General features: G+C 62.4%; 1 protein-coding gene across 2 annotated transcripts; it reads right to left on the reverse strand.

Moving 5' to 3' along the window:
* Nucleotides 1–2,533: 2,533 nt before the first annotated feature.
* TTLL12 (tubulin tyrosine ligase like 12) lies at nucleotides 2,534–19,459 on the reverse strand. Of its 2 annotated transcripts, XM_047065607.1 has the most exons (14): nucleotides 19,246–19,459; nucleotides 15,600–15,772; nucleotides 13,460–13,658; nucleotides 12,511–12,670; nucleotides 12,292–12,425; nucleotides 10,111–10,187; nucleotides 8,971–9,087; nucleotides 8,695–8,889; nucleotides 8,235–8,346; nucleotides 7,233–7,384; nucleotides 6,754–6,835; nucleotides 4,951–5,019; nucleotides 4,282–4,420; nucleotides 2,534–3,918 (listed from the first exon to the last, which is right to left on the reverse strand). In XM_047065607.1, exons 1-14 carry the CDS (start codon nucleotides 19,420–19,422, stop codon nucleotides 3,767–3,769), a joined length of 1,938 nt encoding a protein of 645 aa, XP_046921563.1. In that variant the 5' UTR covers nucleotides 19,423–19,459; the 3' UTR covers nucleotides 2,534–3,766. The 2 variants fall into 2 exon arrangements, with proteins under 2 accessions (XP_046921563.1, XP_046921564.1); XM_047065608.1 differs by lacking the exons at nucleotides 2,534–3,918; nucleotides 4,282–4,420 and adding an exon at nucleotides 5,517–5,549 and having other exon boundaries at nucleotides 4,961–5,019.
* Nucleotides 19,460–20,788: the final 1,329 nt, after the last annotated feature.

Genomic DNA, 20,788 nt, shown 5'->3' on the forward strand with positions numbered 1-20,788 from the left:
GGCGCCCGTGACCTGCCGTGCCTTTTGTTGCCTGGTTTTGCTTGTCGATTACCCACATTGGCAAAACTTTGGTGTTTCGCTCTGTCATCTCGGGAGGCCGGATGCTTCGCGGCCCGTCTCCCCTTGTTCTATCCCCACTTTACGATGTCAGGAAAGCTCGGGGAGAGCCAGCTGACTGCATTGTTCTGAGAGAAGGGGCGGCTGTCTTCCGGGGCCATCGCCCTGCTGCTCACCCTCAGCTCCGGCGGATTTTGGAGCCCAACAGACGATGCCCTGCAGGAACCCGGCAGCCTGGCAGCCGGGAGCGCCTTGGCCAGCTCCCCACGCTGCTTTTCTGATGCTCTGAGAGCAGAGGGGTCAGATGGGGGACTCTTTGAGCGTCCTCATTATTTCCGAAGTTCTCCAAGAAGGTCAGGGGGCCCCTGGATGTGTCACAGCCACCCCTGCGCCTGCCAGATGTCCTGCACTGAGCTTTTTTTTTTTTTGTACTTAGCACTGAACTGCACCCGAGACTTCCGCAATCTTTTCCGTGATGCTGGTGCAGGCGATTTTTTGTCCCTTCCATTCACCTGTGGGTCCGTTCATCCCCAGCAATATCCCACACACTTCCTACTGGCCACATACCACGCACGGCCACAAAAATGCCTGGCGAAACAGACGAGAGGCAGATGCACTTTGCCATTTTGTTTGCTGGCTTTCGTGTGATGCTTCCCCCTCCTCGCACCCCCTTCTTCATACACAGCGTTCTCTTCCTTTCTGAGCTGTTGTCATCCACTAGGAACGTCAGGGTGCTGGCAATTTCCACGTTCGTTTAACAGGAAAACCCACACCATGGATGGGTCACGTCCTTCTGGGCTGTGCTCTTTGCTGGAGCTACTTCATGCCGTTGAAATCTTAAATCTGGGCGTTTGTCTCCTTCTGCAGCTGACTGGCCATAAAGGACACAAGGTCATTCCCGCAGCCCAGGAGGGCTCGGCCGACCGTCCGCAGGGGCACAGCAGTGACTGTGGGTGTGAGCTGAGCACTTTAACGTGTAGTCGGCCACTCTGAACCCCACAAGTGGAAGCCTCGTCTCTGGTGCTAAGAGATTCTCCTAAACTGGCGCCTCTCCAGGAGAGCGCCACCGAGTCCGGGGGTGTCACTGTGGCCACGGAACATCACAGAGGGTCTTTCTAGATGTCACTATGAGCATCTTAAGCTTCACCTTTCGGATTTGTGTGGCTCTGTGGGACATTGGTACAACTGACACCACGGCTGTGGCTCCCCGGTCAACTCCAGATGTCCTGCGCTTACAAATTCTCCGTTTTGATGAATTCTCAATGCAAACAAAAGGACTCCAGGGAAGATAATACCAGAAAGAGGCATTCCCGGGGATAAGAGCCGTCTCCATGGCAAGCAGTCTGGGCTTCAGGGACGGCGGAGGCCCTGCTTGATGCCCTTCCTTGGGGGTTGTCTGCGTTTCACTGATCAGAGATGCGAGGACAGCGAGAGTGGGGGACAGCCCATTTATAATTAAGGAAAGTCTTCATCACGGGGTCTTCTGATCCCAGCTGTGCCTGCTCGGAGTGTCCGGGTAATCAGGTTTTAAGTGGACTGGAAATGAGCAGGACTGCCACCCCTGATAGGCAGCTGGATGAACAGCCTGGTGTGAGTGCCCACCCTGAGGGGCGCAGGAGGCCCCTTGCAGGGCACGCTGGGGAGGGGACCTCTGCCTTCCTGTCGTCAGCTCCATCACCACCAGGGGGCGTCGCTGCGCAGGCTAGCGGCGCTCACGGCCCTCCTGATACTCTGCCCTAAAAGCAGGGTCTCCTCTCACCCCCATCCTCAGGGTGAAGAAACGGGCAGAAAGAGACTCCCATTGCCTGGGGCCCCAGAAATGTGTGCCGGAGCCGGGGTTCAGGGCTCGCGCGAGGACAAGGCTCCTGGGCGTTGCCTGTGATGCGCCTCAGCTCCACGTCTGTCCCCACGGCGCTCCGCTCCGCAACGGAACCGGTGCTGGGAAACCCAACTTTGGGTTAGGAACCTGCTGTGGTCTGAGTGTCCCCCCACCGAATCCCTGTGTTGAATTCTAAGCCCCGATGTGATGGTCCTAGGAGGCGGGGCCTTCGGGAGGCCTTTAGGTCACAAGACGGAGCCCTCATGAGCAGGATCAGTGTCCTTACAAGAGACCCCGCAAAGCTCCCTTGCCCCTTCCCACCTGTGACCAGGAGGAGGGCCCTTATGACACCATATCCGCCGCCCCCTGATCCTGGGCTACCCCACCCCCGGCCTCCGGAAAGGAAGGAAGGAAGGAAGGAAGGAAGGAAGGAAGGAAGGAAGTCCTGTTAAGCCCCCCAGTGGGGATATTTGGTCACAGCAGCCCGGACGGACCGGGACGGGGAACCTGGAAGCCTCACCGCGATCCCGTCTCTCCCATTTTTCAAAGCGCCAGTCTTGGTATTTTGGTTTTCTTCCACAGCCCAACAGGCAAACGGCTGACACGCTGCGCCAGGCCTGTGGTTCCGGGGCCTCCCAAGAGAAAGCGAGGCCAGAGTAGAGAAGGCATACTTTATTGTGATACGAATCGAGTCAAGAAGAGGACGGGACGCCAGCAGCCCTCCGGGGCGACGACCCGAGACGAGGTGCCCTGCTCTCGACACCTGTGCGTGGCTGGAGGGAAGGGGCGTCCCCCCGGCCGACAGGCTGAGGTCCTGGGTGACAGAGGCCGACAGACACAGCCAAGGAGACACAGTCAAGTCCAGTTTTGCCACCAGGATCACTCTTGGCTTCAAAACGAAAGCAGCTCCCCGCTCCCCAGGAGGCGGACTGGCCCCCCTGCCCTGTCAGCGGGGCCTGGGCGTGCTGCAGCTACACACAGGCTGGCATCGGACTCCAGGTTTCGGAAACAAAAGCATGGGAAGGACAAGAAATTTCGATTTACTCCCGTAAGTGAAAAACTAACAAAAACCCAACATTTTGACTCTAGACTCTGGTGGAAGACGACATCTAACTATGACGCGAAGTTCTCCCTGGAATCATCTTTGTTGGCTCTCCACTGCCTGGTGCCCTGCTGCCCACACTTGTCCCCGAGGCCCCTCGTCAGGGAGTCCCAGCCGACGTCGGACGAGGGGGAGAGCGCTGCTGTGCCCGGCGGGCGGCGAGGTCTGCGGGGGCCACGGAGGTGGGAAGGACGGCCTGCTTTTGCCAAATGGAAAGGCAAGAGCGATCCCAGGCGGCGGGCACGAGAAGCTTGCCCGTAAAGGTTTTGGTCGAGGTTGGGGAACAAGAAGGCTGGCAGGTTCCCAGGGGTTTTGGGGACACAGGGGTGCAGCGGGGGACCCCGACGCCCTGCCCTGGGGGAGCCACGACGCACAAGCAGCGTCTGGAGAAGGAGCCAGCCTGGCCCCGTTCGTGTTGGGGCTCCACAGGTGCTTCCGGGGAAGCCTGTTTGTGGGGACGCCTCGTCACGCTCCCCGGAACCCGTCTTCCGCCGACACCCTGGAAACACGGCAGACCGGGAACCAAACTCTTTGGAAAAGCCTTTGGCTGAGCAGAGATGGCGGTGAGGGGACTGTGCACGGGGGCCTGGCACTCAGCCCCAGGGGACACTGTGACCGGCCCTGCTCCTGAGTCAGGAGGCAGAGGAGGACCCTGAGCCCCAGAGGCGGTGCTGGGGCCAAGGCTCGAAGGCGAGGCTTGTCCGAGGGAGGACGGGGAGGAGGACTCTGCAGAAGCGGCCCGGGGAGCTGAGGCTGGAGGACCCAGCCTCAGCAGGACCCGCGGGCACCTAGACCAGGCGGCTGACGTGGCAGTTGCTGGGCTCGTCCAGGTACAGGGTGCTGAAGACGTCGTTGAAGAAGGTCGGGTGGTACCTGCAGGCTCGCTCGCAGTCCGGGTTGAAGTTCACCTCCAGGATCTGTGGCTGCATCACCCGCCTCCCTGACGGCGCAAGAGCGCGGGCACCTCACTCCCGGGAGGGTGGGCTGGGCCCTGGCCGCTGGGGCCTCGGGGCACAAGGGCCCTTTCCTCTCGAGCTTCCCCCCGACACCACAGCCCACCGCCCTTCCTGCCTGCGCTCTGCCCTGGGGACCGCCACCCCTTGGTGGTGCACCCCCCAGACCAGACCTCCTGGCGAACGTGAGGCAGAGTACAACCCGAGGGGCACTGACCGACAGGGGCAGGGAAGCGGGGACGCCCTCTCTGTCCCCTGGGGGCGCTGGCGGGGGGAGGGCTGGATGATCGGCTTGGCTAAGTGGAGAGGGCGTGGTTTGGATTACAGGGCGGGGTGGGGGGGGGCCTCACCATCTGGACGGTCGTCCCACTTGAGCATGAGGTCGATGGCATACACAGCCCGGGATGAGGCATAGTCGCAGAGGCCCAGGGGCGGTGGCTTGGCACATGCCGCTTGGAACAGCTCCGTGAAGGCCTGGAAGATCTCACCCTGGGGACGGGGGAGGTAGGGCTGGGGAGCTGCGTGGCTCTGTGGCCAGGACCAGCCCCCAGAGCCACTTTTGACACGGGCTCCCTGCCTCCACGTGGGCTGCGGCCCCAAATGGCCCAAGACCCCTCCTCCTGCAGCCGTCGCGTCTCCGCACCCGGCCGCCAGCTAGGACACCGGCCCCTCGCTCGTGGCGTCCGACTACCGCAAAGCAGCCGGTCTCCTGCCTCAGAGCCCCCCGCTGCCCTCTGCACCGAAGCAGACAGAGCAGCACCAGAAGCAGCTGCTCTAAGAGACGGAGGCCAGCCTGTGTCTCCAGCCGTGTCCCTGCTGTCCCCTCAGGTTTGCAATTTCTGGGGCAGGTAGGGCCTATTGCCATCGGGCTGTCCCCGTAGTGCCCCGAATCCCCTCCAGAGCACCCCACAAGGTCTAGAGCGGGAGGAGGGTTGCAGCTCACACCATCTCCTTCCCTAGTCTCGGTGGGAGGAGCAAAGACCCCCACCCGCCCGATGCCGGCTTTGCTCAGGACTCACCTGGACGCTCTTCCAGGGGAATTCTGGGTATTGCTTCTCAAACTCAGGGATGAACTCATCATAGTGCACCTGTGACAGACACAGGGACCGTCACGCTCTGCCCGGGGCCTCCTCTGGGCCGGAGTGGGGAGGCCTGCCCCACCTTAATTTGGGGCCTCTGACACTCGCCGGGGCCACGTGTCGGTGCCAGCCGCCTATCCAGCACCCCCACCTCTGGGCACAAATGGAGGCAGGAGGCAGTCTGAGCTCTGGATCTTACTATAGACTCAGGACAAGCAGATTTACTTGTCCGAGCCTCAGTGTCACCGTCTGTAAAACGGGAGGATGCTCCCTGCCCGGCACTTATTTGCAGGGCTCTCGTGAGGCTCAAGTGAGACGCTTAATGCCGAGGGGTCAGCAGACTGCAAGGCCCGGGGGGACGCAGCACCACGCCGGTCTCCATGCACGGGGGGCAGGGCCTGCACCCGCATCTGCAGGGCCCAGGCCGGAGCTCACCGCTCAGTACCAGCTCAAAGTGCCCGGGGACGGCAAGATCTCCCCAGGCCAAGGCTTCACCCCAAACACACCTGCGTGAGCTGGCAGTAGGCTCAGGCTTCTTCCTGCAAAGGACGAGCCAGGGTGGGCTCATTCACATCCTGTTGGACATGTGTCCCCGCACACAGGAGCTTCAGGGGAAACAGGACCCTTGGGGCATCACACAGTATACAGGGTGGCCCTTGGTTGTCTCAGAGACAACTTCCAACCGTGTCCTAGGGTCCCATGAGGGCTCAGGGTCCCAGGCGCCGGCCGCCAGCATAGCCCGGGACCAGAAGCAACCGCTGGGCGTGCACGTGGGCAAGGCCACTCCGGTCGCACAGTCATGGCGAGGCGTCTCCGGGAGTGTTCAATGCAGCACGTTCACGAATAGTGAACACCGCACGTGGCCCAAATGTCTATTAGCAGGTGAGTGACGAGCCCATCCCGGGGACAAGAACGCCCCCGGCCGCATTCAGCGATGATGACGGATCTACACACACGATGCTCAACAACGACAAAAGCCACAGAAGCATTTGCTCCATTTCACACAGACTCGTATAGTACGTGCAAAACAGTCCTTTGAGTGATTTCGGGAGGTACGCACGCTGAAAAGAATGTGCCCGGGAAGGATAATCACCCCTTTCAGAGGAGTGGCTCCTTGTGGGAGGCAGGGCAGGGAAGGCCACCTGCAGGCCTCGGGCTGAGCAAGGGTGCGTGAGTGCCCGCGCCCTACTTCCTGCCTGCCTCAAACAGCCGTTACCCAGTGCGCAGGTCAGGGAACAGGGAGGGCCTCCGGGAGGAGGCAGCCTCTCTCTCCTCCCCTCCTTCCTCCACCCAGAGCCGGCCTCTGCCTCTGCCCAGGCCACGCCCACCTGGCCAGGTGCACTGCTGGCCGGCTGGGGTGTGATGCCCTCACCTCGAAGGGAGCCTTGCCCTGATGTCCCCTTGCTCACGGTGCCCAGATAGCACAGGGCACGGAGGATCCAGGCAGGGTCGCAGGCCAGCAACAGCAGCAGCCGGCCTTGGGGTGAGGGTGGCGGCACGTGACATGCACCCCGTGCCTCCCCACCCCCACCCGCCCTTGTGCGGAGCAGACGCTTCCAGGGGAGACCTGCAGGCGACCTGCCGCAGGGCCCCGGGAGGCCGCGGTCACCTCAGACAGAGCTGCGGGGGTGCCGTTCTGAGATTGACACAGGTACCCCAAGTCCACTCCTCTGACCGTCTACACAGCCTGCCCAGAAGACGGGCCGATGGGTGTGGGTCTGCACCCGCCGCCCCGGTCTCTACCTGCTTCAGCACCACCTCCGGGTCGTAGTTCATGACAGTGAAATGTTTCTCGTAGTCGTCCAGGTCATCGAGCGCGAAGGGCCTGCGGGAGGAGCGCACAGACACGGGAGGGTCCTGAGCGTGGCCGCGGCCGAGCAGGGACAGTGCCCTGAGCGAGCCCGCCGGACGCCTGTCCCCCCATCGGCGCGAGGGGGCGGCCCCACGGCCCCACAGAGCTTGGGTCAGAGCGAGTGATGAGCTAACCGTGAGGACGCCCCGACGGCCCGGACACGTCATTGCGAGACTCTGGGGTCGGTGCCTGTTCCGCAAGGACCGTCCCCAGCGGTGGCTGAGGCAGGCAGGGCAAGAGCCCCCGCCATTTACCAGCTCAGCGGGCCACCTGCCGGGTGCGCGGTGGGGGAGCAGCCCAGGGCAGGCCTTCTGACCCCCGAGGAAACGAGGGGCCCCGCTGCCCACCCCCCAGCCAGTCTCCCAGTTACCGGTTGGAGAACCGCAGCCAGAACACGTCGTACACGAACAGCGTCAGGGGCTTCACCGAGCGCAGCAGCACGACGTAGCGGACGTCAAACTTGACCTTCCCCACGTCTTCTCGCAGGAATAAGACTGGACTTTCAATGTATTTGGACACGACCTGGAGAACACAGACGCGGGGTCGCGGGCGGGCTCTCACCTCCCCTGGGCCAGGACCCAGTGCCCGGAGGCACCCCAGCCTCGCCCCATCTGCGTCCGTCCTCACTGGCTGCGGGCTCGTGCTTGTGGCGCGTCTGCACGCCGTCACATTTCCTGGGGACGCAGGTGCGCTCCTGCCCCGGTCCCGGGAGCGGGCCGCTTCCCGTCCTGGGGTCCACGGAGGCACGTGCACCCTGCACCTGGCTTCTTCCTCGGCCTTTGCACACCCTGTCCGGGCTGTGGCAAGTTCTGTACCCTAAGCTTCACTTTAACCGAGGGAAAGGATCCCACCAGTTTTTGGGTTTTGAAAACTGAATACAAATCCTCAGCCATAATCCCGCCGACTCCCCGTCCGCTGTCTGGAATCCCTGCGACAATCATCCCCGTGGCGCGCTTTCCTTGGCTTCCGCCCAGATGCGCTGCGTCTCACAAAGCCCCCGATGCTGCCCCTGTGCCGTGTGTCCCTGCAGCAGCCTTGTCCGGGGCCCCGAGGGGCTCCCTGGCCTGGCCAACTGCCCCCTGCTCGGCGGTCACTCCTGGTGCAGCACGTGGGGACTCTGAGGTCAGACACACCAGGGGCAGCTCCGAGCAAGGGCTCCCCCATGTCACCCGGACGGTCACACAGCCCTTCCCTGATGGCCAGGCCGGTGGAAGGAATGGAGTGTGGGCTTCAGAGACACCCGTGAGCTGAGTGACCCAACACCAGGACCCGCCCGCATCCAGGCCCTGACACGCGAGTCCCCTTTGCCCCACCGACTCGGTGGCCAGCCGGTGAACTCAGTGCCCCTCGCCCCCGGAGCGCCAAGGCCCACCTTGGGGGTGCTCTCGCGGTGCCGGATGACGCTGTGGAGGCTCCTGGTGATGTGGGTGTCGAGGCTGCGGGCCAGGTTCCAGGGCTTGCAGATCCAGTGGTTGTCCTGGCCCCTGAGAGCATATGGGGTCGGCTGGGCTGCACCCCGGGCCCACCTTCCCAGGCAACGTCTCCCCAGGACCGTGGCAGCCCTAGGAAAGGGGCACCCAACCTCCCGCAGGGAGCAGTGGCAGGTGTCACAGAGGGGGCGTTAGGGGCCGGACCTCAGGGAGCAAGGAGGAGCTCGCTCGGCAGGGGCGTGGAGAACTCCCCCGGCAGTCACGGCCGGCTGCAGCACCGAGGCCACGGTCAGCGCGAGGCCGAGGCGCGGGCCGGGGGGGCCGGTGAGGACAGGTACAGGTGGGGTGGGGGCTGTAGGGACGGGGCGCATGTAGGAGTCTCCGCCTGGAGGGGGCTCTTACCGCCTCTCCCGCTGCTGGAAGTAGCTGACGAACTGGGGCAGCTCGGTGCGCAGGTTGAAGGTACGGGGCAGCCAGGCTGGGCCCTCGGGGCCCCCCGCCCGGCGCGCGATGGAGGCCAGGCAATCCTTCACGGTCAGCAGGTTCTCGCAGGGGAACTGGTTCAGCAGCACGTTGGGCCTCTCCTGGCTGAGTCTCCTGGAGGGCCGAGGGAAACGCGGGCAGCTCGGGGTGGCGAGGGGACTCGGCCTGGCTGGCGGGGGGCGGAGGGGGGCTTACCTGTAGTCCTTGAAGTGGGAAAAGTTGTAGAGAATGTCCGCGTCCGCCTCGCTCTGGGTAAAGGTGAAGCGTGGGTGGGTGAGGTGGCCGAGCACCTGCTGGACGTCCGTGTAGACCCTAAAGGGAGAAGTCGGGCTGAGCCGGGCCCCCGCCTATGCTCGCCACACCCCTGCCACTTGGGGGCGCCCTGCCCGGGGCTGATGTTAAGGAGGACGCGGCTGGGTGTGAATTCGACCCTGAGGTCCCAGTGCGGGCCCTGAGGGCGGACAGCCAGGGTCAGACCCCAGCCCCTCTGCTTGCCTGCCGAGGGTGGGGCAACCACACACCTACCTGTGTGACCCCAGGTCCCCCCGTAAGATGGGATCACGGCCTAGCTCACACTCGTCACTGGGATGAAACGGGCTAACCCGAGTGTTTAACAAATGCAGGCTTTCCTCCCACGTGGAAGCAGGAAGAATGGACACACGAAGAACCTGCCCTCAGAGAAGGCAGCTGGTGTCCTGGTGCCTACAGGTGAGCGTGTGGCCCAGACAAGTGTCCTGGATGTAGCCCCGCTCCACACCAGTGCTCACTGCTACCTGCCTGGCCCTCGCTGGCCCCGGGCAGAGGTGAGGACAGAGCCTGGGAGCCCGGTTGCGGGGTACGGCAGAGACAGAAGGCAGTTAGTTTGTGGCTGGACCAGGTTTGCGTAGACCGAGGGCTGGGCCCCGCCTCTGAGCCTGTCCTACACCGGGGGGTGGGGGGGTTCGGCACTGACTTTTACACCCTCACCTGTACATGGAGTACCTGCTTCCCCCTGGGGTCCAGCCTGCACCTGCCGGCCTCGCATAACCCGCCGGCCCACCCCTGCAGACCCTCCTGGGCGCCCTGAGCCTTCACTGTCCGCACAGGCTTCCTGCCTTCCGGAGGGGCTGCTGCACGCAGGCCTGGCTATGACTTCACCCCAGGACACCCCCTCACTTTTCACGGCGCTCTCTCTGTGATCCTAAGACTCTGTGCCTGACACGTCTGTCACTGCCATGTCGCCAAGAGACAGCAGGCTTCCTGAGCGCCTCCCTGTGCCAGGCGTTGTCCTAGGGGTTGTGGGAACTCGGGGGAGTGAGGGAAGTCTCATCACGAGCCGAGAAGGGAGCTGCGCACCTGAAGACGTGGTCACGGGGATACGCCACCGGACTGATGGCGAGTGGCAGCTTCTCCTTGTTTTCCTCCAAAATGGCCTGGAAGGAAAGCACCGAAGGTGGAAACAGACCCTCGAGAAAGGGAGCATGTGAACACGCCCCCCTGACCCCCATCCTGGCACATCGGGGTTTGAGATCTCAGGGGGCACACTCAGACCCCAGCCAGAGCCAGAGCCCTCTGACCACCCTGCCCCGGGATTCTGGGCCTCAAGGCCCCACAGGTGCCGGACTGCCCGTTTTGTGTCAAAAAGAAGAATCTTCCCGAGGCTCTCTCTCCAAATCACAGGCAGCTGAGAAGATGTCAGGCCCGTCCTGGGAGGGGGCTGCCCGGTCCTAGCAGAGCCCCGAGGTGCCGCTGGTGGTTTAAAACACCCCGACGCTCAGCAGCCCTGCGGAGGGGGCCCACGTGGCTGGGCGGGTGAGCGTCGTGGAGGCAGGTCCTCAGCCCCATCGAGCCTCAGCTGACAGCCTGGCTATGCGAGCGGGGCTCCGAGCCAAAAGCTCCCCCGACGCCTGTTCCACAGACAGTGGGGCTGAGATTACAAACGTCTGCTGTGTGAAGCTGCTGTCTTCGTGTCCCTTCTTATCCAGTGACAGCTAACTAATACCGGCTACCCCAGGCCTCAGGGCTCAGGGCCCAGGCCGATCTAGATGGTCAAATGGGGAAAAGCAACCAGGGGGTGACAGACAACCAGAGTTTGGCCCCATCGCCTCTTCCTGGGCAGTAGAGGGCATCCCAAGGAAAAAAAAAACCCTAATTCGTGAGTGCAAACTCCACTCTGCAGTCTTAGCTCCTGAGCCCTGAGGTCGGAAGGCCACGTCACCTGCTTGCTTGCCCGCTGAACAGCCTCACCACCAGGAGGAAGTCTTCATCCCTAAGCAATTCTTAAGCCTTCCCCCCTTGCATTCACTTGTTCACTAAGCACCTACTACGTGCAACTATCCTACGAGGCTCAGAAACTCGCCTCAAACTCAAGATGAGTAATCACAGTGATCGCACAGTTTTCCGCAGGGACGGTTCGACCACCACTGGCTTACACGGAATCCACCAGAAAGGTGCCAATAGTTCCATCATTATGGCCTCGTCTCTCCCAAGCAACAGCGCGCACGGAATCGACACCACCACACAGCGCGTGACATCCTCACTCTTCCTGACTTGTCTACTCCTTCCCACGATCCTCTGAGGTGCTCAGTGAGTGTCTGATGTGCCAGTGTGGGCTGGGAAATTTCCACACACTGGGGCGAGGTTGGAAGCCTCTGCCCACAAGCTATCAGGCGCCCCTGGTATCGGAGCCCAGCTCCCCCACCAGCTGTGTGACCGTTTGCAAGTTACTCAACCTCTCTGTGCCTATTTCCTCATTCTCAGTGAAATGGAGATAGAGACGGGACCTTAAGGCCTACTGTCGTGAGGATTATAGTCAAGCATACCATAGGTGCTAACCACAGGCTCACTCGTGGCCTGGTTTCCAACTGGGACCAGCCAATGGGAAGCAGTGGTGGGAGATCAGAGGGCAGGGGAGGGAGGAGAGAGGGGCCAGGGGGTCTTCCCTGCCCAGCCCTGCCTGGTCTGGTAGTGGCTATGTTCCTAGAGGCTCCCCCTTTCCTCCCCTGCCCTGGGCCTCCCTGACCCCGACTCCCTAATTTGCCCAAGAGGCCGCCACAGAGCACCTTTGTTGCTCGTAACAGTGACGCCGGTGACTACTTGCGGAGGGCCTACTGTGCGCCAGAAAACGCGCCTTGCGGTGTTCGAGTCCAGCGTCTTCACGTTCCCGGTGAGGGGGGTGTCGGGGGAGGAGGAAACGGTACCGAGTGGGGATTTGTAACCAAGCCGCATGGCTCACGCTGTGCCCCCCAGTCCCCGGTGAGGAGTCCCCGAAAACGAGGAGGAGTAGCACGGACGACCAGCAGCCCCAGCTCTCTGATCGCCTGAGAGCATGGTTCCCAGCAGCCGGCCCCTGGGGTCTGGGCTCAGGGCTGGCAGCTCCTGCTCACTGCCTGGGCTCTGAGCCCGTCTCTCCGGCACGCCCAGACTCTCCGCTGCCCCCCACACTAGCCAGCTGGCGCTCAAGAACACTGGGTGACTGAAGAACATTCCAGAAGCCACCAAGCAGGGAGGCCCAGGGTCGGAGGGGGACGGTCACACCTGGTAGTGCTGGTCCGGCGGCTCGGGTGTGGAGGAGCTGACGTCCAGCATGTCGGCGGGGACCCAGGGCAGCAGCCTGCACCTGCGGATCAGAGGGTCCGCCTCTCCGTAGGCAAAGTCTCGGGTCACCTCCTCTGCATCAAGACACGCGGCCCGTCAGGAGGCAGCGGGAAGCCAGGGCCGGGGTCCATCCCTCAGGGCGGGCGGGGTCGGACTTACCGCCCGTGTCCAGGTCCCTCAGGGGCCACAGCAGCGTGTAGGCCACCTGCTGGGGCATGTAGAAGAAGGGCGCGGTGGCAAAGCTGGGCGTGTCCGAGTGCTGGATGCGCGAACCGAACTCGTCCATGATGTACCACACGGGCACCTTCTCCTCGGCCGTCTGTAGGCGGAGCACACACAGCAGCCTGCGTCCACCGGTCCGCCTACCTGCCCTCTTCTGTGGCACATCCTCCCTCCTGCCCATTCACCCAAACGGCGGACCGTCTACACCCAGCTCCCAGAGCCTGGAGCGACTATCACATGCACCTTTAACCGGGGGCCTCCTGGGCCGTTCTGGGCCGACTGCAGTGATCGCTTGTGTGGGACAGGTGTTAGACCACGGCTGCATGGGTGTGTCTGGCTTTGTGCGTGTGGCAGGGAGAGAGCGAGGGAGGCTCCTCGGAGGAGGGGACATCGAAGCTGAGACCCTGAGAAACAACTTTTGTCTCTTCCCAAACTAAAAGTGGCAAGGGGCTGGAGTGTGAGGGTGAGTCTGGGGACGCTGGGGGGGGAGGGGTGGTCATGACAGCAGGGACTCGACTCTTCTGGAGTCAGTGAGGAACAACTGAGGGCTTTCACGGGGACGGGACAACAGAATCTGAAAGCATCAGGAAACAGACAGCCAAGTCACGGAACTCAAGTCTATGGTCAGAGAGAGGGTGCTGTCCCATGAGCTCAAAGGCCCCCAGATACACGGGTCCCCGGTGCTGGGTGGCCCAAAGCAGAGTAACAGGCCCACGACGAAGCCACAGGCAATGAGGGGCCCCACGGAGAGGAGTCTGCTCACCCCAGGGTGACGGCTCCTGGGGCCGGGTCCTGGCTCTCCCGGGCTGCCCCTGACGGCCCAGGGCAGTGAAGGCCCCCGTCGCTGTCGGTCGCCCGCCTCCCCCAGGTCCAGCCGCCTGCTCACCCCGTGGGACAGTTGGTAGGTCTGGTTGAACCGCCACATCTCCTCCAGCACCAGGTCCACAGCCTCCGCGCTGGGCAGCTCGCCGTGGAACTCGACGCCCATCAGGTTGGCCATGCGGTGCAGGAGCCCGGGCACCTGCTGCAGCTGCTGACGCGCGTGCTCCACGCGGCACGTCCAGGCGTGGTCGATGAGGAAGATGCTGCGGGCACAGACCAAAGGGGGCCGTGAGGCTGCCCCACGGGCGCGGCAAGAAGGGCAGGACGGGAGGGGCCAGCAGGAGATGCTGAGGAGGGCGAGGCCTGCAGCTGTGGCCTGGGGAGGTTTCTCTCCCTCTTCCAATTCTGAAAAAGCCACCGGGGTCCCCGCATCCCATCCGTTGGACCTTGCCTCCCATCAGGAGGACCCTGCCTCATATCCGTGGGTCCCTGCCTCATATCAGTGAGACCCTGCCTCCCATCAGTGAGTCCCTGCCTCCCATCAGTGGACCAAATGAGACCAAACATACAACATGCTGACCACACACCGTGTACTTGTGTTTTTGCCGATTGCTATTCATCACTGTAACAGCAAGTGACTTCAACTGGATTTGGAACCGCTAAACAGGTGTATGCCCCCCTCCTCGCCACCTGCAGGCCCGGCACACGGCAGGTGCTCAGCAAAGGCAAAAGCTGCCCGCGGCGGAAGGCCAGCGGCAGGCAGCTGTGCGCAGAGGCCGTCACTCGGAGCTCACTCACGCGTGCCGGGGGCTTCAGGGCACTTCCTGGGAAAGCCCGAGGCCTTTTTGTGGGAGAGGCTTCAAGTCTCCACACATATGGACAGCTGTGCCCCGTGTGGTCCAGTCCCCCTGGAAGAGCCCAGAGGGGCGCGGCTGCCCTCACACACGGCGGTGGGAGCGCGTCGGAGGGCCAGGCAGGCATCCCTACCGCCCCACGGGGCCCGCTGGGCCAGGACGCTCCGAACACACAGGCGTGTGGTTTGCCTGCCGGGCCACACGGCCCTCACCTCCATTCCCTTGAGGAGATGAAAGGAACAGCAAATGCTCCGGTGTTTCCTCTGGGTGGCAAGATCAGCAGTGTTTATTTCATTGTGCTTGTGGTACTTTTTGTTTGAATACCCGGCAAGAGATGGAGATTTATCCTTGCCCTTGTGCGCAGGGGATACGACCGTAGGTTGCAGGGCACCGAGCCGAGCTTCAAGGTGGGATACCTGGGGGTGGCCCCGGGCAAATGCTCACCAGGGGGGCTGGACACAGCACATACGGGGAGAGGATGAGGTTGGAACCCGGCAATCAGAGGAGATTCACGAGGCTCTAAAGGGAGAAAGGCCCAGGAGCAGGGAGGGCTGTGGAGCTGAAACCAATGTCCGGAGCTCCAAGCCCAGGACTCTGCCCGCATCCCCTCCGGAACCTGCCCGCTGGCTGCTGGGCCGGGGCCCCAGAGCGGCACGGCCGGGAACAGAGGGTGAGTCTGCAAGTTTCTGAGCGAGAGAGCGTGTGGGTGGTGGCGCCTGGCTGCTGTCACGACCTGTGTGGCCTCTCCCGCCCCCTCACAGGCTGGCGAAGGAGGCCAGAAAACCTCTGCAGAAGAGGCCAGCCAGACCCTTCCCGGACACAGAAGACCCTGTCCCTACGGACACAGGGGCCCGGTGACCTCGAGAGGCCGGCAAGTTTCCTCCTTAAGGTTCCAAGAAAGTGCGGCGGACGGGCCCGCCATGGCTGATGACAGCTTCTTTTGGTCCCTGGGAGGCAGGAGTCCTGGGTTCGGTCTGAGCTCCGCCCCATCTACCCTGTGGCGCTGGGCCCTGGTGCCCCCCGCCTGAGAAGCCAACCAGACCACAATACTCACAGTCTGGGCATAAAGCCCTGGGAGAACCTGTTTATGTTTCCTGGGCTCCACCCAGAGACCCAGATCCCGTAGGACCGGAGACAGGCCTTCAGAGAAGGGCAGGCTCACGGGTAAGGCTGCCTTGCACCCACACACACACACACACGCTCTGAACCAGCTGGCGAAGAGGCCAGTGCCCGGCACACAGAAAACACTAGTGCCTGAATTTACCGCTTCTGGCCTCGGTGACCCCCTAGGAAGGAGCCCATCCTGAGGGCCACGGGATGGACGACGGGCGTCTGGCCTGAGGCTCCTACCTGTTGGGGTTGGCCGCCTGGAGCCCGTTCTCGCTGGTCACGATGACCTTGTAGCAGAGCTCGCTGCCGGGGTTCGGCTTCTTCCTCCGCACTTCCCGGGCTGCCTCGCCCTCACTCTCCTCCTCCACCTCCTCCACTTGCATGATCCCGAACATCTCCCCGGCATCAAAGACCTGGGGCCACAGCAGGCGTGTTGACGGGCTACCCACCATCCCCCCCCCCCCCCCAGCCTCAAGGACCAGCTAAACCCCTCGGGAGAAGCAGCACCTATTTATTATCCGACTACCCATCTTACAGGTGGGGAAACTGAGGCTCCTAGAAATCAGTCAGGACTGGGACCTAACCGCCGTCACCAGCTATTGTCCAAAGTCCCTCAGCCCGGGACACCCGGTCTTGGAGGTAGGGCTGCACGTACGGGGCGGAACCCTATCTAGTCCGGTCTTTACTGCGCAAGGAGAGGAGTCCTGAAAGGCAGTGGGTGGCCCCGGTCATGTCAGAAGTGAACGAAGAGGTGGGGTCTTGGTGGCAGGGGATCCCACCCCAATTCCACCAGAAGAGCCAATCCTATACCAAGGCAGCTGAGGCAATCCAGAAGGAAACAGGTGCCCTGGAGCCTCCCACAGCTACCACGCCTGCCCAGACAAGAGGCAGTCTGGGTCTGCACAAAGCGGGGCCTGGGCCTGTGGTTGGAAGATAAGGGCCCGGGTCCTTAAGTTTCCCTGCAACGGACAGTGCCAGCCCCGTGCAGCCGAAGTCAGCCCTCTCCTGCGTGCTCTGGAGCCAGGCTGCCCCCTGCAGCCACACTCACGCACTGTGTCTGCCACGAGTTGGCAAGGGGCCTCAGGGTAGATTCTGGAGCCAGCCTATGGGGCCTTGGACAAGTCACCGAACCACTGTGCCTCAGTTTCCCCATCCCTCCAACGGGAACACCAGAACCTGCCTCAGAGGACTGTTGGAAGGATTAAATGATTAAGACACGAAAAGCTTAGAAGCGCCTAAGCCCGGCAAATGACGCAGAAGCACTTGCTGTCATCACTGCACTTTGGAGACCAGTCTCTCGCCAGGGAGGAAGGCATCCTCTGCCTTCCAGGAGAGCTGAGTGTTAAACCGATAGAACAGTGCACCGTAGGTCCCTGGCACAGAGCAGGGACTCCACGAAGGCCAGTTCTCCCCCCAAACCTACTTCTCATGACTCTGACAGAAAAAAACTGCATTCCCAGCAGAGAGAAACCAGCTACCTATTCAGGCACAAGCAGCTTTTTTTGTGCTGGGCAGGTGGGCACTTTGGGGTGTGAACGTGGACCCCTCATGATCTTGCCTAGGGAGCTGGCAGCCGAGTGGCACACAGGAGTAAGGTCGGGCCGTGTGACAGGCCCAGGTTAAGTGGTGCTGGGGCCTGATGGGAGGGGAGGGTTAAAGGGGGGGAAGCTGTGGCTAGGGGTGGTGGGCAAAGGACCCCAGGCAGGGGGGCACAGAAGCTGGGGGTAGGGAAAGCTGTGGAACCAGCCAGGCTCCTTGGAAGACAAGGGGGGCTACCTCAAGCCAGGCTCCCTAAGCTGTCTGAGCCTGGGGAAGGCTGCCACCTTCCTTCCAGCACAGAGCTGCTCAAAGGACTGGAATTCACACCCTGGGTTTCAATCTAGAACCCTAACTCCTATGCGAGGGAGGGGCACAGTGGGGCAGTATAAGGCCTGGGGATAGAGGGCCTGCCTTTGGGGGGGGGGTGACCATGATCCCTTCTGGGTTCAACTACAGAAGGCCCTAAGGGTGTAATGAAGGGTGTGGTCTTGCAGCCAGGAAGTTCCTGCCGGCAGCGGGAGTTACAACTTATTTTAAAACACTCCCCACCTTTTCCAACAAAACAGATTTGAAGTAAGGCACCAGGGCCACGGGCCCTGCGGGGAGTTGGAGGGGCCCGGTTCCTGTTGGCAGGTGCCCACCCCCACACCTGGCCCCCAGCGGCAGCAGGCTTCACTGAAGACAATGGATGCAGGTTTGGGTCTGGCGATGTGATGACTCACAGCTCTGCCCATAACCCCTAATGGCAAGGGAGGGTCATGGAAAAATACTGGCTGCCCCTTGGTAGAGCCACAGCGGCCAGTGCCAGTGCGGAGGGGACGCTACACTCTGGTGACCGCCCACCGTGTGCTGTGGCACCTGCTGGAGCTCATCTCCTGCCTCCCCACCCAATCCCCACTAAGACTGTGGGAGCTGGGGCCCTGTTCCACCGTCGGGCTTTCCAGATGGAGACTCTGGCTTAGATGGACCAGTGACTTGTCTAAATGAGGGTTTACTGCCCATGGAGGCTCGCCGGACTGGGGCCGGGGGGTTCTCCCACATGTGTGCCTTTTACCCAGCACGAGGACCTTCTTATCCTAACAGATCGGTGGGGTCCCCAGCACATGCCTGGGACCCGAACCAAGTGCTCAGGAAACACTGGTGGAATTGAGAGGGCAAATAAAACAGGGGAAGGAAACTCACTGTTTGCTACAAGAGGTAGGTATGTATTGAATGCCACTGACACTGTGCCTGTTTTACAGCAACTGTATGTTAGGAGCAGGAGGGTACCTGGTGAACCCCGATTTCCCACAGAAAAACTGGCTGGGTGGGTGGGGTGGGGGTGTGTCCAGCAGCTAGGCTTGGGGGACAACCTCTTCCTGGATCTGGGGGTCCCTTTCATCACCTGTGCCCCTCGGTCAGTCTTGGCCCCAGGGAGCAGCACCCCCCCCCCCCCCCAGAAGAGCCTAATTGCTCTGACTTCAGCACCTGGGCAAACTACCCAAAACCAGGAACCACTCTGATCAGCCAGCACCCGCGGGGTGCCACACTGGAGGCCCAGGCTAGATAAGACTGGTGAGAAGGGAGCTGTCCCCACAAAAGGGCACAGAATCTGGAAGCATGTCAGCCCTTTTCTTCCTTTCTGTAGAGTCCTTTTCGGTCTCCCACAACCTCGGTTTTCTTTCATTTGCAAAATGAGGGTGAGCGGGGGCTCAAATCGAATGATGAAACATGTAAGAGTTCTACAGCCCCAACAGTTCAAGCCACACAAATTCACGGGGCATCTATTCTCCTTGAAGGAGCGGCTGAAAGCAAGGCACAGGTTCCCGAGTCTGACCGACCTTAGGAGGCTCTTCCTCTTCCTGTGACTCAGTTTTTTCAACTGCACAATGGGGATGTATGTGGGGCTCGGAAGCGTGGAGAACTCAGAACAGGGCCCGGCACAGAGCAGGAGCCCCAGGCGCTGGCAGGATCGGGGCCACAGGCACTGGGCTCTTGCCGCCACTCTTGGGCCCCAAAGTCTAGACACCTCCTAAGCTGCCAAGGAGGCACCATCTAAGTCGGTCGTCACGGCCTTCGTGCTCTTCGCGCCTCTCCCGCCCGGTCCCCGCCGCGCCCCAGCGCCGACACACCCCCAGCGCGTCGCCCCCGGGCCTGCCTACCTGGGCGCAGGACGGCGCCTTCCCCCCTCCTCCCCCAGGCACCCTAGCAGCCTCGTCGGCAGGAGACCCCCAGGGCCCCCTCCCCTGCCTCCCCACCGGCGCACCTGGCCCGGCCTCCCCTCCGGGCCCCGCCCGCAGCCACACCCTCGCCGCTTCCCCGGCTCCGCTCGGCACCCCGGGTCCTCCCGCGTCGCCCCAGCCCGCACCTCGTGCTCCAGCTTGTGCAGGAGGCGGCCCCAGTACCGCTCGGGGACCCCGGACGCGCGCAGCGCCGGGCCGTGCAGCGCCGCGAACTCGGCGCGGGCCCGCGCGCCCTCCTCCGGAGTCAGGCCCGGGCTGCCGCGCTCGGCAGGCGGGTCCCCCGGCCCCCCGTCGGCCTCCATGGCGCCCGCACCAGCGCCGGCGCCGAGTCCCACTCCGCCGCCGCCCGCGGGCCCGGCCCTCCCGCCTCGGCCCGCCCGCCCCGCCCTCCTCGCGAGCTCCCCGCGGCCCCCGCCCACCGCCCGCCCGGCGCCGGCTCGCCGCGGGCCGCCGGGGGCTGAAGCTCCGGGGGCCGGACCCGGGGCCCGGCCGCCCGGCCGGCCGAGGGGCGCGTGCGCGAGTGCGTGAACGCGCGGGCTTGCGCGGCGAGGAAGCGGGCGGGGACGGGGGGGGGGGGGGACGCGGGCGCGGGGCGCGTTGGGGGCTCGGTGCTGCCGGCGAGTGCGCACGCGCGTCTGTTGGGGGCGGTGTTTTCTCGCTCGCCCCGCGGCTGCCCCGGGGCATGCCGGGAGCGAGGCCGTGCGGCTTCCACGCGGTCGGAAGCGGAAGAGACTCCAGACACCGTCCGAAAAGGAAACTGAGGCCTGGAGTCAGGGCCGTGCCCCGCACCCACCCCGCTCGGAAGGCTCGCAGACCCCGGGGGTGGGAGGGGCTCTCGGATTCTTTTGAATGCTTCACCGGAGTTCGGTGCTGCCGGGTAGTGGCGCCTCCATAGGCATAGTGTGGATTCAAAATGTAAATTTATTCAGTTAAACTCAGAGGGTTTTTTGTTTTTGTTTTTAAAAAATTTTTTAAATGTTTTTATTTATTTTTGAGACAGAGAGACCGAGTATGAGCAGGGGAGGGGCAGAGAGAGAGAGGGAGACACAGAATCCGAAGCAGGCTCCAGGCTCTGAGCTGTAGGCACAGAGCCCGATGTGGAGATCGAACTCACGGACCGCGAGATAGTGACCTGAGCCAAAGTCGGACGCTCAACCGACGGAGCCCCCCAGGCGCCCCAGCATATGTCATACTTCTAACAATTTTCTTATTATGAGCAACTCTGTGTTGCACTGGCTGAAAACCCACCTGTCATCCCTGACACCACATCTTCCTCCCCTCCGTATCAGTCTGGAGTTTATCCACTCCAAGGGACCCTAAATCCAGCTCGAACTGGCTTAAAGATAAAGAGTATTTAGGGGTGCCTGGGGGGCTCAGTCAGTTAAGTGTCTGACTTCCGCTCAGGTCATGATCTCACAGCTCGTGAGTTCGAGCCCCACGTCGGGCTCTGTGCTGACAGCTCCGAGCCTGGAGCCTGCTTCGGATTCTGTGTCTCCCTCTCTCTCTGCCCCTCCCCTGCTCGTGCTCTCTCTGTCTCTCAAAAATGAATAAACGTTAAAAAAAAATAAAAAACCCAAAGACAAAGGGTATTTATTGGCCCATACAATGTTATGGCCTGACTGTATCTACCCAAATTCAGATGTTGAATTCTGACTGTATTTGGAGAAA

Source organism: Lynx rufus, unplaced genomic scaffold (genome assembly GCF_022079265.1).
Source record: "Lynx rufus isolate CCGP_SWC_20201006 ecotype Redwood Valley unplaced genomic scaffold, mLynRuf1.p SCAF_7, whole genome shotgun sequence".
NCBI lineage: Eukaryota > Metazoa > Chordata > Mammalia > Carnivora > Felidae > Lynx > Lynx rufus.

Excerpts from the sequence above, each read along its gene's own strand:
- TTLL12 (XM_047065607.1), bottom strand. The coding sequence starts at position 19,422 with ATGGAGGCCGACGGGGGGCCGGGGGACCCGCCTGCCGAGCGCGGCAGC. Across the intron at positions 6,836-7,232 it reads TGGCTGCGGTTCTCCAACCG|GCCCTTCGCGCTCGATGACC; the intron begins GTAACTGGGAGA and ends CTCCTCCCGCAG. Across the intron at positions 4,421-4,950 it reads TCCCCTGGAAGAGCGTCCAG|GGTGAGATCTTCCAGGCCTT; the intron begins GTGAGTCCTGAG and ends CCCCGTCCCCAG.